The sequence below is a fragment of the Capsicum annuum genome, chromosome 10, assembly GCF_002878395.1.
Source record: "Capsicum annuum cultivar UCD-10X-F1 chromosome 10, UCD10Xv1.1, whole genome shotgun sequence".
NCBI classification, from domain to species: Eukaryota; Viridiplantae; Streptophyta; class Magnoliopsida; order Solanales; family Solanaceae; genus Capsicum; species Capsicum annuum.
Window position 1 is genome coordinate 92,759,007 of NC_061120.1, and position 21,032 is coordinate 92,780,038.

At 34.8% G+C, this 21,032-nt stretch overlaps 1 protein-coding gene across 1 annotated transcript; it reads right to left on the bottom strand.

The window, feature by feature from the left end:
- Nucleotides 1-448: 448 nt before the first annotated feature.
- On the bottom strand, nucleotides 449-883 carry LOC107844224 (uncharacterized mitochondrial protein AtMg00810-like). The gene has a single exon (XM_016688690.1). The coding sequence runs from the start codon at nucleotides 881-883 to the stop codon at nucleotides 449-451; it is 435 nt and encodes a 144-aa protein (XP_016544176.1).
- Nucleotides 884-21,032: the final 20,149 nt, after the last annotated feature.

Genomic DNA, 21,032 nt, shown 5'->3' on the forward strand with positions numbered 1-21,032 from the left:
AGGGAGATGACTCAAGAGTCCCAAGTGAACTGAAAGAGTACTAAAGTTTATCTACAATAACTGTATTTCAATATTCAAAATCAGTCCATCCTTATCTTGGATTACTAGATATCCTGATATCCTCCGCAAGAGAAATTGTGATGGGAAACAGTGAGCTTGTCTCGAAGGAACAAAAATCGTTGGGCCGACAGACTTTTAGTTAACGTATTGGCTACTTGATCTCTTGAGCTTATATATAGACATTCAAATCCTTAGAGGCAACCTTCTCTCTGACAGAATGAAAATCCAATTCAATGTGGTTTATACGAGCATGAAAGATGGGATTGACAGTAAGATAAGTAGTAGATAAGTTGTCACACCAGAGTTTAGGAGGTTTAGACAAAGGAACATGTAATTCTTGTAAAAGATGTTGTTACCATGTAATCTCAGCTATAGCAGCAAGTAGGCCTCAATATTTTGATTCAATACTAGATCGTGCAACAACCTTTTGCTTCTTGGAACACCACGATACCAAATTAGGCCCTAGGAAAATGCAATAACCATGAGTGGATCGCGGATCATCAGGACAACCTGCCCAGTCCGCATCAGAGAAGCCATTAACAACTAATGTCGGAGACTGTCGAAATTGTAAACCAAGATGCATAGTCCCTTTCAAACAACGCAACACCCATTTCATTACCTGAGAATGAGCAACAGTAGGAGAATGCATAAATTGACATAACTTGTTAACAGAATAGGATAGATCCGGTCTAATAATATTGATATATTGAAGATCCCCAATTAGGCTTCGATATAGTACTGGATCTTCAAAGGGAGTGCTTCCAAGCTTGGATAATTGTAATCCACTGACCATAGGAGTGGAAATAGGCCGCACACCATCCATATTAGCTCTCTACGAAAGGTCTCTAATATATTGGTTTGAGATAATACTAAAATAGTAGGAGAAGAAGTAACCTCCACACCTAAAAAATAATGCAAGGCTCCTAGATCCTTCAGATCAAAGTCAAAGGATAACTTCTGAATGAGAGTATTTATGAATTCAATAAAACTTTCAGTGACTATAAGGTCATCTACGTAAATCAACACAATAGTAATGCTTGAACCACATGAACAAATAAACAGTGAAGTATCTGACTTAAAGCTATAGAAGTCGAGGCAAAGTAATGCCGAACTGAGCTTCTCAAACCAAGCCCTAGGGGATTTTTTGAGACCATGCAATGCCTTACATAAATGACACACATGATTAGAGAGTTGCGGATCAATAAATCCACTAGGTTGAAACATATATACCTCTTTTTGTACTTGCCATGTAAAAATGCATTCTTGACATCAAGTTGGTGAAGAGACCATCCTTTAGACAGAGCTAAAGTAAAAAAAACTCTAATTGTGGTAGGTTTCACAACAAGGCTAGATGTGTCATAGTAGTCAATTCCAACTTCCCGATTAAATCCTTTGGCAACTAGACAAACCTTGTAGCGCTCAATGGACTCGTCCGAATAAATTTTGAGTTTAAAATGTTAGGCAATAGTATAATTATATAGACATAATATTCTCTTTTCTAGAATAGGATTTTATTACTGATTGTGTAGTTATAACAATATACATTCTTTTCTAGAATAGAAATCTAACCTACAGTTGTATAACTATAAGTATTTCATTATGTATTATGGAACAAGACAAGTTGCTATTCAGAAAATATTGGTTTCTCTTGTTTCTCTGTCATGGTATCAAGAGCCACAGTCTATTTTTTTTTCTTTTTCCGTGCTTTCTATATTATTTGCCCAGGTACTTTGCTACCTTCATAAGTTCCTTTTGTTCTCTCTGTTTTTCCCCCTCTTTTGTAATTAATCGATCAATGGATTCACAATCCTCTTCGCACGATTTGCTCTCCACAAAATTAGATGGTTTCAATTTTGCTCTTTGGAAATTCCACTTTGGAATCTTTGTTCAAGGCAAGGGCCTTTTTGGGTTGTTAGATGAATCTGTTCATCCACCAACAGATGCAAAAAAGTTGGATCTTTGGAAATAGAATAATGCGAAGGTAATCGCCTGGATATTGAATTCGGTACATGCTGATATTGCTATGGGGCTTAGACATTTCAGTTTGGCTTCTGAGATGTGGATCCACCTCCGTACAATCTACCAATAAAGCAACCGTGCACGAGAGTTTGAATTGGAACGCAACATTGCAGAATACACACAGGGGACAAGAATGTTTGCTCCTTTTATGCTGGTTTGCAGTTTCTATGGTCGGAACAAGATCAAATTCTTGGGTAAAATATTTCTAAGGCAGGGCTCAAAGAGGTGTTGGAAGAATGAAAGAAGACAAGGGTGGTGCAATTTTAATGAAACTTCGTCCTGAATTCGAGCCGATTCGTGGTAGTTTGTTGAACAGGGAAGTAGAACCTGCTCTTGAAGTTATGTTGGCAGCCGTCTTACGTGAAGAGATAAGACTTGGAACTTAGGCTGCTATGGAGTCTACACCATTACCTTCTGTTGCATTACTTGCAGAAAAATCAACAGCCGTTGCTTCAACAGGAAATACTAAGAGAAGTGCCCAATGCTATGAATGCCAAGACTTTGGTCATATCACAGCCAATTGTCCTAAGAATAAAAACATTTATGTTTATTGTAAAATTATTGGCCATTATATTTCAGATTGTCATCGTCGCCCAAATCGTTCACGAACTGCTCACCAAGCATACCAGACAAATATCACTACATCATCTGGTTCCTTCCCTGCTGGTCATGATCTTGAAAAACTAATTTGAGATTCTATTGCAGCTGCTCTTCGCAAAGCTATCTCAAGTGCACTCTCGACATCCTCTTCGGGTAAAAGTAATTCAATTAATTCTACTTGGCATCTAGATTCAGGGGCTTCCAATCATATGGCAGGTGATTTGTCCCAATTCTCATCATTGTCTAGTGGTGTTTCTAAACATGTTATTCATATAGAAAATGGGCACACATTACCCGCATCGGGTATTGGTTCTATTGGAAATCTTTCTAATGTTCTTTATGTTCCGAATTTGAAGGCTAATTTGGTTTCAGTTGGTCAACTAGTTGATTAAAATTGTGTTGTAAAATTCTCACCCAATGGTTGTGTTGTTCAGAATCTGAAACTAGGGATGACCATGGCCACAGGGCGTAGATTTGGTAGAATATTTCTACTAGAGTCGGTTCACCATCACTTGCATCATTGTTTTCTTTCAGTTTCTGCAGTGGATGTTACTCGTTTGAATAAATTGCTCACTCTTTGGCATAATAAGATGGGTCATCCTCATTCTTCTCGGCTTCACACATGCTTAAATCATGTATTCCTGCAGCACATCAAATTCATTCCAGTTTCCTTTTGGCATGTACAAATTGTGCCGGTTCAAAAAGTCATAAGCTCCCTTTTCCATCCAGTTCATATGCTTATGAAGATCTATTTGATTTAGTGCATAGTGATGTTTGGGGTCCTTCTCCTATTTTGTTAAGGATGGGATATAAGTACTTTGTGTTATTTATTGATCATGTATCCAGATACACCCGAGTGTTTTTTATTAGAAATAAATTTGAGGTTCAGACTCTTATTATGAATTTTGTTGAGTATGTTCGTGCACAATTTCATAAAACTATAAAAGTATTTCATTCTGATTCAGGAGGAGAGTACACTAAGATTAATCTTGTTGATTTTTTCAAAAACAAAAGAATTATTGCCCAACGCACTTGTCCTCATACTCCGGAACAAAATGGGGTGGTAGAAAGAAAGAATCGACATATTTTAGAAACTACATTGGCTTTACTGAGCACATTGAATATGCCAAAATTTTTTTGGCCCGAAGCGGTACATACTTCTGTATATTTGATCAATAGACAAACTTCCCCAGTCATTGGAAATGAGACACCGTATTTTAAATTATTTCATAGTAAACCTGATTATTCTCACTTGCGGGTTTTTGGTTGTGTTTGCTTTGTACTTCTTCCAGCACATGAACGACATAAGCTTTCAGCAAAGGCAGCACAATGTATTTTTGTGGGATACAATGACACACAAAAGGGGTATCTCTATTATGATGCATCTCGTCATCAGCTTCGAATATCTAGATATGTTATTTTCTTTGAGGATCAGTTTTCTTGCAAACACAATGCTAAACATGCTTTAGAATCTCTCTCTTTTCTGTACAAGTTTAATGATGATGTGGTAGCTACTAAACCTTAGCTTGAGTCTTCGAAATAACCCGTGGACTATGATAATGGTGATCTCCAGCCTTTATCTCCTTCAAGTACTAATCCCCCATTTGAATCTCCAGAACAACCCATGAACAATGGTAATGAAGCTCTCCAACCTTCATCTCTTTTTGGTATTGACTCTGTATCGTCATTCTCATCTTCAGAAGAGGGATCCTCTCATCCAATTACTCCTCCACGTTGGTCTAGTAGAACAAATTACCATGCTCCCAAATGACTTGGCTACTCTCCAGGAAAATTTGGTAAGTCGTATGCCTTGCATACCACACTACATTCTGTTGAGGTTCCTACATCTTACTTCCAGGCTTCTACACAAACCTACTAGAAAAAGGCAATGTCGGACGAGCTTTGTGCACTGAATGAAAATTCAACTTGGGACTTTGTTGATAAACCAACGGATGGAGTTCTCATTGGAAGTAAGTGGGTGTATTTTATTAAAATAAAGGTAAATGGTATAATTGATCACCATAAAGCTCGATTGGTTGCTCAAGGGTACAAACAGGAGTATGGGGTAGATTATGAGGAGAATTTTGCACCTGTTACTAAGATGACAATGGTACAGACATTATTGGCCTTGGCTTTAATTAAAGGCTGGACTTTACATCAGTTGGATGTGAAAAATGCATTTTTTCACGGTGACCTGGAAGAAGTTGTGTTTATGAAGCCACCACCTGGGTGTGTTCTGCCAAGACCAAATGTAGTTTGTCTTCTTCAAAAATCTCTTTATGGCTTAAAATAGGCTCCCAGAGCTTGGTTTGACAAATTTCGATCCACGATTCAAACTGCAGGCTTTTCTTAAAGTTCTTCAGATTATTCCTTATTTCTTCATACTTCTCCGGTAGGTATCACAGTACTTCTTATCTATGTTGATGATATCATTATCACTGAAAATTATTAAGAGAATATTACTAAGTTAAAAGAATTCTTGCATACCTCATTTAAGATGAAGGACTTGGGACGATTGACATACTTTCTTGGGCTTGAGGTTCTATACTTGCCTACTGGGATAATGCTTACACAACAAAAGTATGCTAGTGATCTTGTTGCTATGGCTGGTCTTACTGATGACAAGGTTGTATACACCCCAATGAAGATTAATACGAAATATAAGGAGGCTGATGGAGAACCATTCAGTGATCCCACATTGTATCGACAGTTGGTAGGATCATTAGTTTATCTCACTATGATAAGGCCGGACATCTCATATGCGGTACAAGTTCTAAGTCAGTTTGTAGCTAATCCTTACCATCTACATTACACTGTATTACTTCGTGTTATTCGGTATGTTCGTGGTTCTATGAATCAAGGTGTTCTCTTCCATTCAGATTCTCCTATAAATCTTAAGGGATATACTGATGCAGACTGGGCTGGTTGTCCTAATTCTCGTCATTCTGTTATTGGTTAGTGCATGTTTCTAGGCACATCCTTGATATCTTGGAAATGTAAGAAACAAACTTGTACGTCTAAATCATCTACGGAGGCCGAGTATCAGGCTATGTCGGAAGCAAGTTTGGAAATTATTTGGCTACCACGTCTATTATCTGAGCTTGGTGTTGATATTATATCTCCTATAGTTTTGCATGCTGATAACACTAGTGCAATTAAAATAGCCACAAATCCTGTGCAACATGAAAATGCAAAGAATATAAAGGTGGACTGTCATTACATTCAGGAACTAGTTGCTGACCGTCTTATCACTCTACAACACATTTCTTCTCATGATCAACTTGTCGATTTATTTACAAAGGCTATGACTGCGCACAACATAGCTATCTTAGCTTCGAATTGCTACTGTGTGATCACCGGTATCAATTTGAGGGGGGATGTTAGGCAATAGTATAATTGTATAGACAGAATATTCTCTTTCCTAGAATAGAATTTTATTACTGATTGTGTAGTTATAAAAATATATATTCTTTCCTAGAATAGAACTCTAACCTACAGTTGTATAGCTATAAGTATTTCATTATGTATTATGGAACAAAACAAGTTGCTATTCAGAAAATCTCGGTTTCTCTTGTTTCTCTGTCAAAAAATACATTTTCTACCAACAATGTTCTTGATGTTGGATGTGGGTATAAGGGTCCAAGTTTTATTTTTAATGAGAACATTGTATTCCTCTTGCATTGCTTTTCTCCATTTTGGATCTTTATTTGCTTGAGTAAAGCAAGCCGGTTCGATAGAAAGAAATGAATCTGAAAGTAGATATTTGGTGGAAAGGTTGACTTGAGGTTTAGTTACTTTAATCTTATATCTTATAATCATGTGATGAGGAGTATGATTTGAGGTTTTGGATTTAGCTCTGATGGAAGGGTTGGAGCTAGGAATCTGTTGAGAGGCTTGCTTATGTGAGACTGGAGGTAACTTAACTGATAGATTCATACTTGGCAAGGATTTTGGAAATACGGGAGGAGTGTAAGGTTGTGTAAGAGAAGTTGATAGGGGAAGGATGTTACTGGACGTAGGAGTACTACATGGGGCAACTACACTTAACATGGGTGGGCACACAGAAGGTGAAAGAGATGCAGTGGTGACATAATTTGAAGTAATATATGGGGAAAAAGACTGATAAAAAACAACATGACGAGTAATATAGAAATGACCACTTGAACATGAAGACACTTATAACCTTTGTGATTTGAACTATATACTAAACAAATACACTGGAGAATCAAAAAGCAAGTTTCTAAGAAGTATAAGGTCACAAATAAGGATAACAAACACAACCAAATACTTTTAAAAAAAATGATAATTTGGAAGCTTTCCATATAATTTCTCAAAAGATGAGATATTCTTTAGGATAGGAGTTGGCATATAATTTATGAGATAGATTGTCATAGAAAATGCATCGTCCCAAATTTAAAGAGGATGAGTGGCATGAGCTAGAAGAGTTAAGCCTACTTCAACTGTGTGGCGATGCTTTCTTTCGGCGGATCATTTTGTTCATGAATGTGAGGACAAGATACTTGATGAAGTATGCCAGCTTGTTCAAAATATTTAGAGCATTTTTTATATTCTCCCCCTCAATTAGACTGAACTGCCTTTATATTACATTCAGAATAATTTTTATGATTTGAATCACAAAAAGATAATATGCACCTCACTTTTAGATGACATAGGATAAATCCAAGTATATTTGATGCAATCATAAATAAATACAACATAATAACAAAATTTATTGCTTGCTAACAAAGGAGAAGGACCCCATACATCAAAATAAATTAGGTCTAAATGACAATGAAAGTGAATCAAGAAAAGATATTTATGACTTTTGCTGTGTTGACAAGAAGCACAAAAACCTAAAATTTTATCCACTAGAAACACTAGATTGAGTGCATTACTAACACTTTGAACAACTTTTATTGAAGGATGACCTAAACGACTATGCCATACATCTAGAGATGGTTTCTTTACTAAAAAAACTTGAGGTTTTTTGACTGAGCGCAAATCAAATCATCCAATAGAGATAAGATTGTAGAGGTCTCTTTTTCAATAGGACCTTCCCCGTTGCTCGATCCTTCACAAGACAAAAATAAGGATGAAATTCAAAAAATACATTATTGTCAATAGTGAATTGTGCTACACTTAATAAGCTTTTAGTAATTTTAGGTACAAATAAAATATTCTTTAAGTATAGTGAATGAAATGAAGAAAGAAACTTAGAATCATCAATATGAGAGATCGGCAAACCTGTTCTGTTACCAACCATAATTTGATCATCACAGCTATAATCTCCATGGATAGTCACATTATTGAGATTATTGGAGAGATGATTAGTAGCCACAGAATCAGGATACCACATTGGGTCAGAGACTGTATTTGGTTGAGCTATAAAGGTTGACATTTGAGTTTTAAAACTTTCTTGATAAACATGATCAAATCGATGATATCATTTTAAAGCAGTGGGTCCATATTTGTTACACACTTGACATTGAGAAGAGCCCGTGAACTTATAGAATTAACCATGACCAGTATTATATCGACCACCATGTCCACACCTTTACCAAGCACTTCAATTATTATCATTTGATGCATTGTTCTTGTGATACACGAACGGAGTACGAAATTGAAGACTAAACTACGATACAAATATGAAAGCTAAAGATAGATAGAGAAGAAATAAGATAGACACAATGCAAGGAATTGAAAGCAAATAAAGGGTGTATCAAATCCTAAACCCTCAATCAATTAAATCAAACAAAACACCTAAATCTTACGTAGACCTCAAAGGAATCAATTCCCAAGCAACCTACGTTTCTAAACAAAAGATCAACACAAGCGAATCTACGCTTGCCTCACACTCTCACTAGTGTTTAAATTCATAATTCAACATAAACTGCTTACTAAAATGAAAATAAGTCCTATTTATAGTCGAGACTAGGTTATTACATCATATAGGCCCAAAAGTGACCCATTTAGGAAAGACAAACACATAGAAGACCATTAGGCACTTGCTTGAGCATATGGAGTGCACATGGGGCATATACCAAGGGTTTAGTGGGTTGTTTTGACCCGCTCTAGCAGATTGAGAGCGGGTTGGGCACACCTCCAAAGTGGATGTGGCGCATTTTCTCTTCCGGGGGCTTTCTAGCCCCATTTTGTCTTCCATTGGCCTCTCTAACATCCCTTGAGTCTCTTTTGTCATCATAATCATCCAATGGGCACCTTTCCATAGCCCTTAAGAAGTCATCAAGTGTTATTTGACCCATAAGCATCCTCTCTAGCAACCCAAAGGCCATTTGGCTTGTATCATCCCCACCTTCTTGAAAAGAATTTAACCTCGAATCCAAACCTTGCATCACCAAAGAAGGACAAACAAACACAATATTCTCATAGAATGAGGGTTAAAATTAGCACATTCAATCGTACCATCATGCCAAGGTTTCACATGCTTAAGATATAACCAAGCATCAAAATAATCAATAAAGGCTATATAACCCCACAAATTAAGAGCTACTTGGTCATTTAATAGATTTGGACAAAGGGGTATACTAGAGAAACCATGGTAATCATTGAACCACTCATAAAGGCTCACATGGATTTCAAGTCTCAATAAGATCATAACCCCACTATAGCACTCATCTTTATGGAAGACCCTTCCCTTACACAACTTTGGCCTCTCAAGTAGATTAAAAATCTCCAAGAAAGACTTTCTGTCATATGGATGAGTTCCAACACCCTCACCCATGGTTATCTTGTCTTCTTTCCCAACCACCAAGTGGTGTGGAGAAGAACCTCTATATTTTAAATAATTACCAGGATTAAATGGGTAGAGTGTCCATGGACATTAATTTAGGAAACACTTCTTTCCTCCAAGATTACCACCAATACAATCATTTGTACCCTCTATACTAGAATGATCATTAACAAAGGCAATTAGAGGGTTATTCCCATTCAATCGACCAATAATCTCAACATCACTATTCACTTGGGGTCCTTCAAACACATCACAAACATTCCCAAGTGCTGATCTAGGTTCACACACAATTTGGTCCTCATAAATTCCACAAGACAATGTACTATCACTTATCTCAATGGTTTCAACACTAGGTGGATATAAATCGCTCTTACTAGAAGAGTCAATTTTGTCATCATAAGGATCAACTAGTGTTTCCATGCTTTAAAGTTGTACATTATCATCATGAAGTATGGATACATTAGGCTCACTTAAAGATAAACTATCTTTCACACTTAGTTGGCTACTAGCCTCATTTACTAGAGTGCAAGAGTTAGTTTGATTACCTTGAAGTTCGTTTGGAGTATGTCCACTCAAAGAATCTCGGGAATTTGGTGGATTGGATAGGATGAAGTTAGGAAAGTGTAGGCGATCTATTATTTTATCTATCTTTCTTAAGAGTGAACTTTCCATGCTTTTCATTTTTTGATTTACATCTTGTTTCACACTCATTAAAGTTTTCATGTTTATCTCTCCCGAAACTCTTGGGATACCTTCTCTCGATTCCATGATCCTATATAAAAGGAATACTAAAACAAAACAAAAACAACAAACACGTTAAAGGTTAAGAAATCAACCTCACAAGCTCTCAAAGTTCACACCTTTAGTTTATTTTTCAATTAGCGTCGCAAGTGTTGATAAGTCGTTTATACTCCAATGAGAATGCTTGGTATAAATTGTGGTTTGAGGTTAGAATAGATTCTTGTTTTGAAATTGAAAAGAAAAAAACTCAAAAACAGCTAACGTACTTGAATCAAGAAGGTTCAACGAAAAAAAGAGAAGAAAAACACACAAGAAAGGATAAGAAAGAATCGAACTCTAGAACCAATTAATCAACTAATAGATCAATTATTAGATGATAATTAGTGTTTAATAATCAAAATATGAAGTTAAGAATCAATAAATGAAGTTAGATTGATGGAACCTTGCACAAAGTGTGTTGAAAAGGGTGATCTATGCTTGGAATAAGCTGAAGCAGCTCGGGAGCGGACCTAGCACATATGGGGGGCATCCCTAATGCATAAGCTACTGTTTTGGGATTCGCACTTCCAAGGTACCTCCAAGGCAGATCAACCGAAATGCTTGCACAAGGGGCCAAAATGTACTTGTTGTAGTCCCTTTTTGTCCTCTTCTCTTGAAATATTCTTTGGATCTTTAAATGTGCTCTTGTACTAACACTTGTACACTTTTTATTTATAATTTTTGGATAAAACAACAACTTTTTGATGAAGATTCAAGTTGAAGATATGAATCTTCTCATGAACACCAAGAACAATTTTAAAAATTCAAAATGCAAAACTTCTCTGTTTTGGCTTGAAATTCCATAAAATTTTAACCATAGGCTCTAGTCAACATAAGGAACACATTACATGCATCATTAGCCTTCAAAACATCACCAAAACTTTCAGATTTTCAAACCCACTTGTATTTTCTTCAACCTTCAAAACCGTAAAAATGGTGGATTTTTTAAACTTCTCCAAATGACACCATCTTTTAACCCTAAGCTTCTTTCAACATTGGAAATACTTTTTAAAGTTCTTCAACCTCAAATTCCAACAAAAAAATTATAGATCTAAGAACCCATTTCTTTAAATTTCAAGACAACAATGATGGGTTCTTCCAAGTGCACTTCCAAACACACTAAATGACCAAGTTCCAACCTAAATATCACTAGATGGAACAAATCTAGTGTAGAAACAATAAGGACTCAAGAACACAACTTTTTTTTGGGGGGGGGGGGGGGGGGTTTCTTCAAAACATTTTTGAGACACTTTTTTTTATTTTTATTTTTTGAGATAACAAACCCAAGATTGACTTCGTGGAAATGAAATCAAGCTCGAGTCTGATACCAAATGATACACGAATGATGTACGGAATCAAAAACTAAACTACGATATGAATACAAAAGCTAAAGATAGATAGAAAAAAATAAGATAGACACAATGCAAGAAATTAAAGGTAAATAAAGGGTGTATCAAACCCTAAACCCTCAATCAATTAAACCGAACAAAGCACCTAAATCTTACGTAGACCTCACGGGAATCGATTCCCAAGCAACCCACGTTTCTAAACAAAAGATCAACAAAAGAGAATTCACACTTGCCTCACACTCTCATTAGTGTTCAAATTCATAATTCAACATAAACTTCTTACTAAAATGAAAATACGTCCTATTTATAGTCGAGGCTAGGTTATTACATCATATGGGCCCAAAAGTGATCCATTTAGGAAAGACAAAAGTGTTCAAATTCATAATTCAACATAAACTTCTTACTAAAATGAAAATACGTCCTATTTATAGTCGAGGCTAGGTTATTACATCATATGGGCCCAAAAGTGATCCATTTAGGAAAGACAAACACATAAAAGCCCATTAGACACTTGCTTGAGCATATGGGGCGCACATGGGGCACATCCCAAGGGTATAGTGGGCTGTTTTGATGCGCTTTAGTGGATCGAGAGCGGGTTGGGCATACCTCCAAAGCGGATGTGGCGTATTTCCTCTTTCGGGGGGCTTTCTAGCCCTATTTTGTCTTCCATTGGCCTCTCTAATGTCCCTTAAGTCTCCTTTGTTATCATAATCATCCAATGGAAACCTTTCTATAACCCTTAAGAAGTCTGTAAGTGTCATTTAACCTGTAAGCATCCTTTCTTGTAACCCGAAGGCCATTTGGTTTGTATCATCTTGCGAAAATTACTCTCATTATTTTGACTAGTATTTGAATTCTTTACAGTCAAATTAACCGGACCAAGACCTTGTTTTATAATATTCAAATTCTTAAACCTAGTTTCATAACTTAAAATAATCTTATGAAGATCAGCAATGGAGATAGCTCTACCCTGGAGGTAATTAAAACAACCAAAGCATCGTAATTTGGACCTAGGCTACTCAGAATGTGGAGAATGAGATTGTCTTCTTCGGCTGGTTGTGCCACAGCAACAAAGTTATCTGTAATAGACTTAATTTTTTTGAAGGTAATCTATCATGGATAAAGAGCCTTTCTTGTGGTCTGCAACTGAAGATGGAGTTATATAAGTCTTGCCTTCTATTGGGATGCAAACATAATTTCTAATATTTGTAAGACTTCCATGACTGATGCACATACCACAACTTGTGATAAAATGCTCTCAGTAAGAGACGAAAGAAGCCAATTAAGACGTAATTGGTCCAATTTTCGTCATGCTAAGTAAGCGGAATTCACAACTGCTTCATGTGATTGTTCGTCGGTTGGACTGCTGGGGATAAATTTTACTAGGCACTTTGTGAGCCATCAATGTACCCTTCAAGTCATGGCCTCTTAGCACAAGTAAAATCTGTTACTTCCACATTACATAGTTATTTCTATCGAACTTAATCAAATTTGGATGAGGAAATCTAATAGAGGATGGAGTACTGTTTGTGGTAATGGTCTGGGACGGAAGGACAAAGTTACTGGTTGATGAGGTGGCATGGTCAAAGGAAGAGATAGTTTCTCTGATACCATGAAACAATTTAGATTGAATTGATATTATGTAAATTATTATTTTCAATGATAGAGTCGATATTTTAATATACATAAGGGAGAGGAATCAAGAGTCCTAAGTGAACTGAAAGAGTACTAAACTCTATCTACAATAACTGTATTTCAACATTTAAAATCAGTCCATCCTTATCTAGGATTACTAGATATCCTAACACGCTTGATTGTATATATTGATAATATTTGATGTGATTTAGATATTTCAACCCATATTTAATTCATGCATTATTGGGTTTCTTTTTGGAATAAATCAGAGGCATCGAGCCTAGACATTCTTCTAAGGCCTATTTTATTCAGTTAGTGTGAGGTAAAATAAGATGGATTGTGGATTTATCTAAGACCTATCACAAATAATAAAAGAAAAAAGTAAAAAAATCTATTTGTAATGGAACGAGATGAATTGCGAACTCGTTGCAAATTTTAAGCGAAACGAGAGTTAAAAAAGATAAGAAAAGGAAAAATTATTTAAAACTGCAATTTAACTTTCTATTATTACATAAAATTTCAAATCCTAAAAGTAATTATAATTTTTTTTTACAATTTCTCTTTCCAGGCTTCAAATACATAACTCAATATTTCAATTCTTACGCTTAATGCTCCCACAAAAAGTTTCTAAAATTAAGAAACATCAATGAAACAATTTTCAAATGTTAAATAAAATAATATAAAATTTATTTTTTTCATCTTTTAGATCCTTTGTCGTTACAAGTAAAACTATGTGGCCTGCTGGATATACACACATTTTTGTTCGTGAGAACAACAAAGAGATATCCAAAAGGACTGCTACAAAAAAGAGAAATTTAAGTGGAGTTGGAAACTGAAATTGCTGGCTGGGATCTTTCAAAAGAGATTGCAAAGAATTTCAACCTCTCCGCTACAAAACCCTAATTCCCATGCTTCTGACCAAAATTATTCACTGGATTCTTCCCCAATCCGTATTCTTCCTTCTAAATTCGTCGCCCGTAAAGTCGGTGACACCATGCTCACTATAACATCTGAAGTTTAGACCTTTGATTTTGAAGTCCAAATTTTATCTTTTATCTTCTTTTATGTTATTTTATTCCAGTTATATCATTTTGTGAGAGCATTATACTATGCTATGTATAAGATTGGTGTGGATGATGTTATGTTAAATTTGATACATAGCATACCTATGTATATGTATATATTTTCTTATATATACCATATGTTATTCCTGATATATAACTGTGTTATGTATAAGAATGGAATAACTCTAGTTAATGTAAATCAGATACATCCAATAGGTATGTATAATTATGTATATCTGACTTTTTTATGAGCAATTTTCATTATTTTACACCTTCTATGATTAAGTTTGATTTAGATATAATTAATATTGGTATGCATTTTTTGTTATTACAGGAGATGAAATACCAAATAAAGAGAATTGCAATATTCATCTTATTGATAAATTATGAAAAAAATAGAGCTTCAAAAATTTTTGAAAAGAAAAAATTCGAAAAACAAAACTTCAATGATCGGAAGAGAGATATTTTGATCATGCTAATTGATTTGTTGTTTCAAATTTGAAATTGAAAAGTTGATACTTAATTTAAGATATTCATTAATCACACTTTAATAAATAAGACTTTAATTGGGAGCTATAATAAATGAGGATGTATTTTCTTCTTCTTAAATGTAGATAAAATTGTTAGTTCAGATACATTAGTTACTACTGTATATCATCTTAACTTATGTATATGAATATCTAAAATCCATGAGAGAGAAATTTAAATGAATAAAAAAGGAAAAGAGGGTAATTAAGAAGCAAACTAGTGAGATTTATGTTATTTATCCATTAAAAAATGGTCCCGAGTTTACAAGAGATGGCCAAATACCTTTAACGCTACATAAATTTTAGGCCCGATAAATTTGATTTCAATTAAGCATGCAGTTATGCCTCTTTCTCGATACGCTTAACAACAAATGAAGAAATTTAGGGATGCAGTTATGCACCTTAGAGAAGATTGTCTTATAAAATTAATTCAAACTAAGACACGTATACAAAGATTAGCATTTACGATGCACCGAAGCGAAGAAGGTTGTATGTCAAGACTTAGAATATGTTATGCTTCTAAGTCGAGATTAATAAAAAATCAACATTAAAAATGAGCTAACCATTGACCCATAACATAATTATCCAAAATAGTTAAAAGTTGAGAATAAGTTGATAGGACATGCTCATCTGGAGATTAATTGAAAATAGGCTCTATACTAGCAAAAGTGTCTACCATCTCATAATGTCAATTCCATTATTAGTGAAAACCAGTAAGCTAACAACTTCAACTGAATCTGAAATCTCCATACTCCTCCAAAAATCAAGTTCTTTTTGTGGATTTTTTTATCACAAAATACCAACTAGTAAGGATTTGTTGAACTGAAGAAGAGTTGACACTTCTGCAAACTGCCATTGGTGCTTTAGCAGTGTTGAGGATAGTAATCACTCTTGTATGATTGACCCTCACTAGAAACTTTTAGGATACCGTTGTATCTAAGTGAAACAACCCTAGCCCTAACTCCTAATAATTTTGCTTCAAATAACTGAGCCATAATCCTTAGGAACATTGAATATGATCACCCCATTCCTTGAAACACCCTCCTACCCTTTTGCATATGGATCATTTGAAAGAATAGAAATATCAACCTTCTTAACAAAAGGGATAAACCCAATTTTTAGCAATCCTGCTTAGAGGCACTAGAGTTTAAACACCTTAACTTTCCTAGGAAGGCCCCTAAACAACACCTAACCATTAGTGATATATGAAACCCTCCTTTAACACGTCACTACAAGCTTAATACTGACGGTTCTTACTTTGGCAACCCTTTAAAGAAAGGGATAAAAGGGCTAATTAATTAGAAATAATAGGAGGAACTGGATTCTTGTCTACTCTCGATATATTTCTATAACTACTAACAATCAAATGGAACCGATTGCCCTCCTGGAAGGCTTGAAAGTTATTGAAGAAAGCAACTTAATTCCCATTGAAATCAATATTGATTCAAAGGAAGACAGTCTAATGCTTAAATAAGATAATCTTCCTTATAATTTCATTATTGATGAATACAGGTTATTGTTACAAAGACTGGGCAGACTGAAGGTGTGACACAACTTTAGCGAATAAAAGAAAGTGGTTGATGTGTTAGCCAAAGAAGTAGCTAGAAAAGGAGCTTTTGATGCAACTAGTTTTTTGTTGTTCCTCCGATGTATACATCTAAAATTATTTGATAAGACATCCTAGGAACTAGATTTGAAAGAACAATTAGCGTACCTAATATTTCAGATGGGGGCAACAACCCTGAAACTATTTTTGTTGAGCCTGGGGATAAACCAGACTAGTGTGCAAAGTTTATTTTTATTTATGCACCCGTCTTTCAAAAAAGAAAAAATAAGAACTAACTAGGATTTTGCTTACAAATTGAAGGTTGGAATGAAAAAAGACAATTGAGGTCACAACATTGTAACTGTCGAGATCTAAAAAAACAAGTCTATGAGTGTAATTTTATGATATTTTTTTGCCAAAGTAGGTAGAAATGTCAGAAGTCCATCTTATCTTTTATGTTGCCTCATCTGTCACGTTTAGTTCTTTTGTTTTAGGGAAGAATACAAAAAATGCAACTAGTAATGTTACATTACAGAATATAGACCACTTTATATTACATTACAAAATATGACTCAATTGTATAAAAAAAAAGCTACTTTACATCCTTAGCCAAATTATTACTCTTTCTTTCTCTCTCTTTCCCTCTCTCTCACACCCACACATTTTCCACCTTCATCTTACAAAATAGAAAAACTAATATTTCCTTCCATTTCCATAATACTCCTTTGCTTGATTATTCATAGAATGGCTCCGTACATGAGAATTAACCACTACTAACTAAAGTAGAAATGACTAAATTAGTTTATACTGCTTTTTGCTGGATATAAGATTACAAAAATATGGACTATTTAATAGTTATTTCTTTCATTTCTGGAATTATTTATCAATTTGGTTCATCATCATTGATTAGTTTTGTATTTTTTTATTATGTACCTATGAAACAAATGAAAAAGATGTCAAAGTTTTTGCTATTTCACTTTCTCTGTTTTCCTTGTACGTTATCAGTTAAATAATTGTAGTTATTCGTTATCATTCATCATATTTAGTTGATTAACGGCCATCGTACAGTCTTATTAGTCTCTCTAGAATTATGTATTTAATGGTTCATACTTCTATTAGCAAGAATTGTTTTGGACAAACTTCTTATTTCATGATTCATACTACTATTAGCAAATGAGTTTAATTTTTTTTTTTGAATCAAGGAAAAAGATGAAGTCAAATTTTTTGTATAATATTGTATATGAGTATATATACACCTCTTATAATTTTGCATAATGTTGTATATTAGGTGTATATATGCAATTTACACAATAATATATGTAAATACACAAATATATGTATGTATGTATGTATGTACACATATATAATTATATATATATATATATATATATATTTGTATGTATGTATATATATATATATATATATATATATATATATATATATGTATGTATAATGTTTAAATAATGTATTTACATTGTATAAGTGTGTATAAAATGGAGAGGAAGAAGAAAATTACTGAAATAAAAAGACAGTATTATATATAAAATAATGTACAATTTAGTATACAAATATATACAATACAGTATATAGATATGCACATCGATGTACCAAAAAATAGACTTCGTATTCTTCCTCGAATCCAAACATCAAATACATTAAAAAATACCTCAAAACTCCACCAAATCATCCAAAGTTTCATATTTGGGATCCTCAATACATAACCAATCTTTTATAATCATATCCATTCAAAACTGAACGTATTAATGAAAATTAAAAATTGAAGCTCGAATGGCAGCAAAAAATTTGAAACAATGTTGAATTTTTCTACCAATTGCTTATGTAAATGAAATTTTTGAATTGCATTATTCCTATTTCAGAGTGAATAAGGAGTATGCAGTTTTTTTGTGAGATTTTGAAGCTCAAAATCGGCAAGAAGAAGATTCAAGTTTGAAGGAAGAGTCTCTTTTTTCTATATAACCAACAAAAATGTTAGTTTGCAGGTTTGAGCCAAATCTGATTTTAGGCCATGAAATGTACATTTGTAAAGTGTATTTTTCTGTAATTTTTCCTTTATTTTATCCATTCTATTTTTGTGCTCTTTTTCCCTAAACGAGTACACTTTGATATCCTTAACATTGTTTTCTATCGGAAAGATGTATAGACATGATCTAACACATTTTTAATTTAATAGGGATATGAGGATATGACACATTTTCAAATAATCTTAAATATGAAAATTTAGAGATCGAAGACAAAGAACAGAAAGGTAATAGATAGCTAATTTGTGTAGTATTAATTACTCTTTAACATAGCAGCTTATCTCTTAATTTCCACTCTTACTTCTTGTGTTACTTGTTTTGTTTATCTTTCTTTTCCTTTATCATGCTTGAATTATGCCGAGATTCTTGGAAATAGCCTTCCTCTACCCATAGAGGTAGAGTTAGAGATAAGATTTGTAAAATGAAATTACGGTGGGTATATTTTTATTGTTCAAGGAAAATGTTTTTTTTGGTTGAAAGGATGATTAGTAATAATTAAGTACGTTTACAAAAACCGTTAACATTAGTAGCCATAACTCGGCTTACTAGGTTATTAGAGTTTGAATTCACTGTTCTAGGATAGGACTTTCCTATGAAGTCTTCATGGATTTGCTGAGCTAATGGGATTAGGGGGCAGACAAAATAAGATGCAAGTTGAACTCAAAAGCATTGCATCCCATCTTTGCTAGCGCATCCCCGACTTTATTCTACTTTCTAAAGATGTGGACTGGTGGAGGTGTTTGGAGCATCATTATCAAGGACCTGCATTCACAGAATAAATTATGATAGTGTGAGTCATACCTGTTTAAGAGCTGGGCAGTTGTGATGGAGTCTATGTTTATGAGGAGAGGTTTAATGTTATTAGCAACAGCTAACATTAAACCTCTTCTAAGAGCCATGATCTCAGCTTGTATTGGGGTAGCACGGGGTATCTTTTCATAATAACCCATAACCCAGTACCCGTCATAGTCTTGGATAACACCTCCAAGGCCTGTAGTGCCTACTTTCTCTTGGCAAGACCCATCGGTATTGAGGGTATAGGTGTTGAGTGGGGGGGATACCAACTTAGGGATAGTTGTGTATTCTCTCCATTATTGTGAAGAGTTTGAATAAGGAGACTGAATTCCATAGCATGGTTGACAAGTGTATCCACAAGAATCTCTCTTTTTCTGTTGTTGAATTAGTTATCATTTCTGGTAAGCCAGATAGTCCAAAGGATATGAGGGATGATAGTGCCCTAGTTAGTGTGCTGATTGAAGGCTTTGTTCTTAACATTCATCCACAGCTTGGCCCAATTCTCATGGGTCAGCTGGTTTATTTGTTGAACAACTTGAATCCCAGATTTAGTTTACAATTTCTCCCAGAAATGTATGGCATTCCTGCATTAAAAAAAGATATGGGAGGTGGTTTCTAGTTCCTGTTCACAGAAATGACAATGAGGGTTAACATTCATCCCTATACAGTTAAGATAAACATTGGTGGGTAGCTTGTCCAGGGTAAGAAGTCAAAGGAAGGTCTTGATTTTATTGGGAGTATTGGCCTTCCAAATGGCCTTGAAGTGGTTGGTATCTTCATTTCTGTTTCCTTGCACTTCAATGATGGCCTCATATATGCTACCAGTTGAGAACATCCCATTACTAGTTAGTTTACAGTATGGGTGATCGTCTCTGGTTGTGATTGGAGGGTGCATTAGCTACAATTAGCTGAATGATGGTCTCAGGTAAGTCAAAAGAGATTTTGTTCCAGTCTCAATTTCTGGTGGTAGTGGCACCAACAACTCTGAAGCCTTCCTCCTGATTAGTCAGAGGGCCTTGGATGAGATTTCTAATAGGATCAGAGTGAGGTATCCAGGCATCATAAAAGAATTTTGCTCTGTTTCTATTATGGATAGACCAAGCTATGCCTTTTGAGCACGTATACCAACCCTGTTGGACATTTTTCTAAGTTTATAAGGTTATTCTTTTATTAGTGCCTACCCTGACATTGTAGTATTTGGAGATGAGTATCCTACCCCAAAGTGAGTTGGGATTCTTGAGCAATCTCCAGGCAAGGCTTGCAACATTGCCTTGTTTATGTGTTCATCCTTTTGGAGTCCCAGACCCCCATAATTTTTAGGCTTGGTGAAATTGTCCCAGTTGACCAGGTGAAGCCTTTTCCTATTAGAATTGCGACCCCAAACAAAATCCCTTTGGATCTTGTTAATATCTTCAAGAGTTTTTTGAGGGAGTTTGATGTATTACATCAAGTGGGTATGAATACTATTTAAGATGGACTTAGTAAGGACAATCCTACCTGTCATGTTTAGCATATTGACTTTCCAACCATCCATTTTTTTTTATAGAGTCAAGAATGAATTGGAAGTCCTGGTGAGTAGGTTTGTGAGAGAGGATTGGGAATCCTAGGTACTTTCCAAAATGCTCTTCTGTCCTGATATTGAGTATGCTAGAGCATTCCTTAGCATTAGAGGTTGAGTAGTTTTTGGAAAAAATGACTTTAGACTTAGAGTTGTTCATTATTTTTGCCTTAAGTCATCTTTAAAGTCCTTGAGGATTTTGATAATGGTTCTGCACTTTTTGAGGTTGGCTTGAGCAAAAAGAGTGAGATCATCAACACATATTAAGTAAGACAGTTTAGAGTCATTGTTGGAGATCTTGATGGGGTT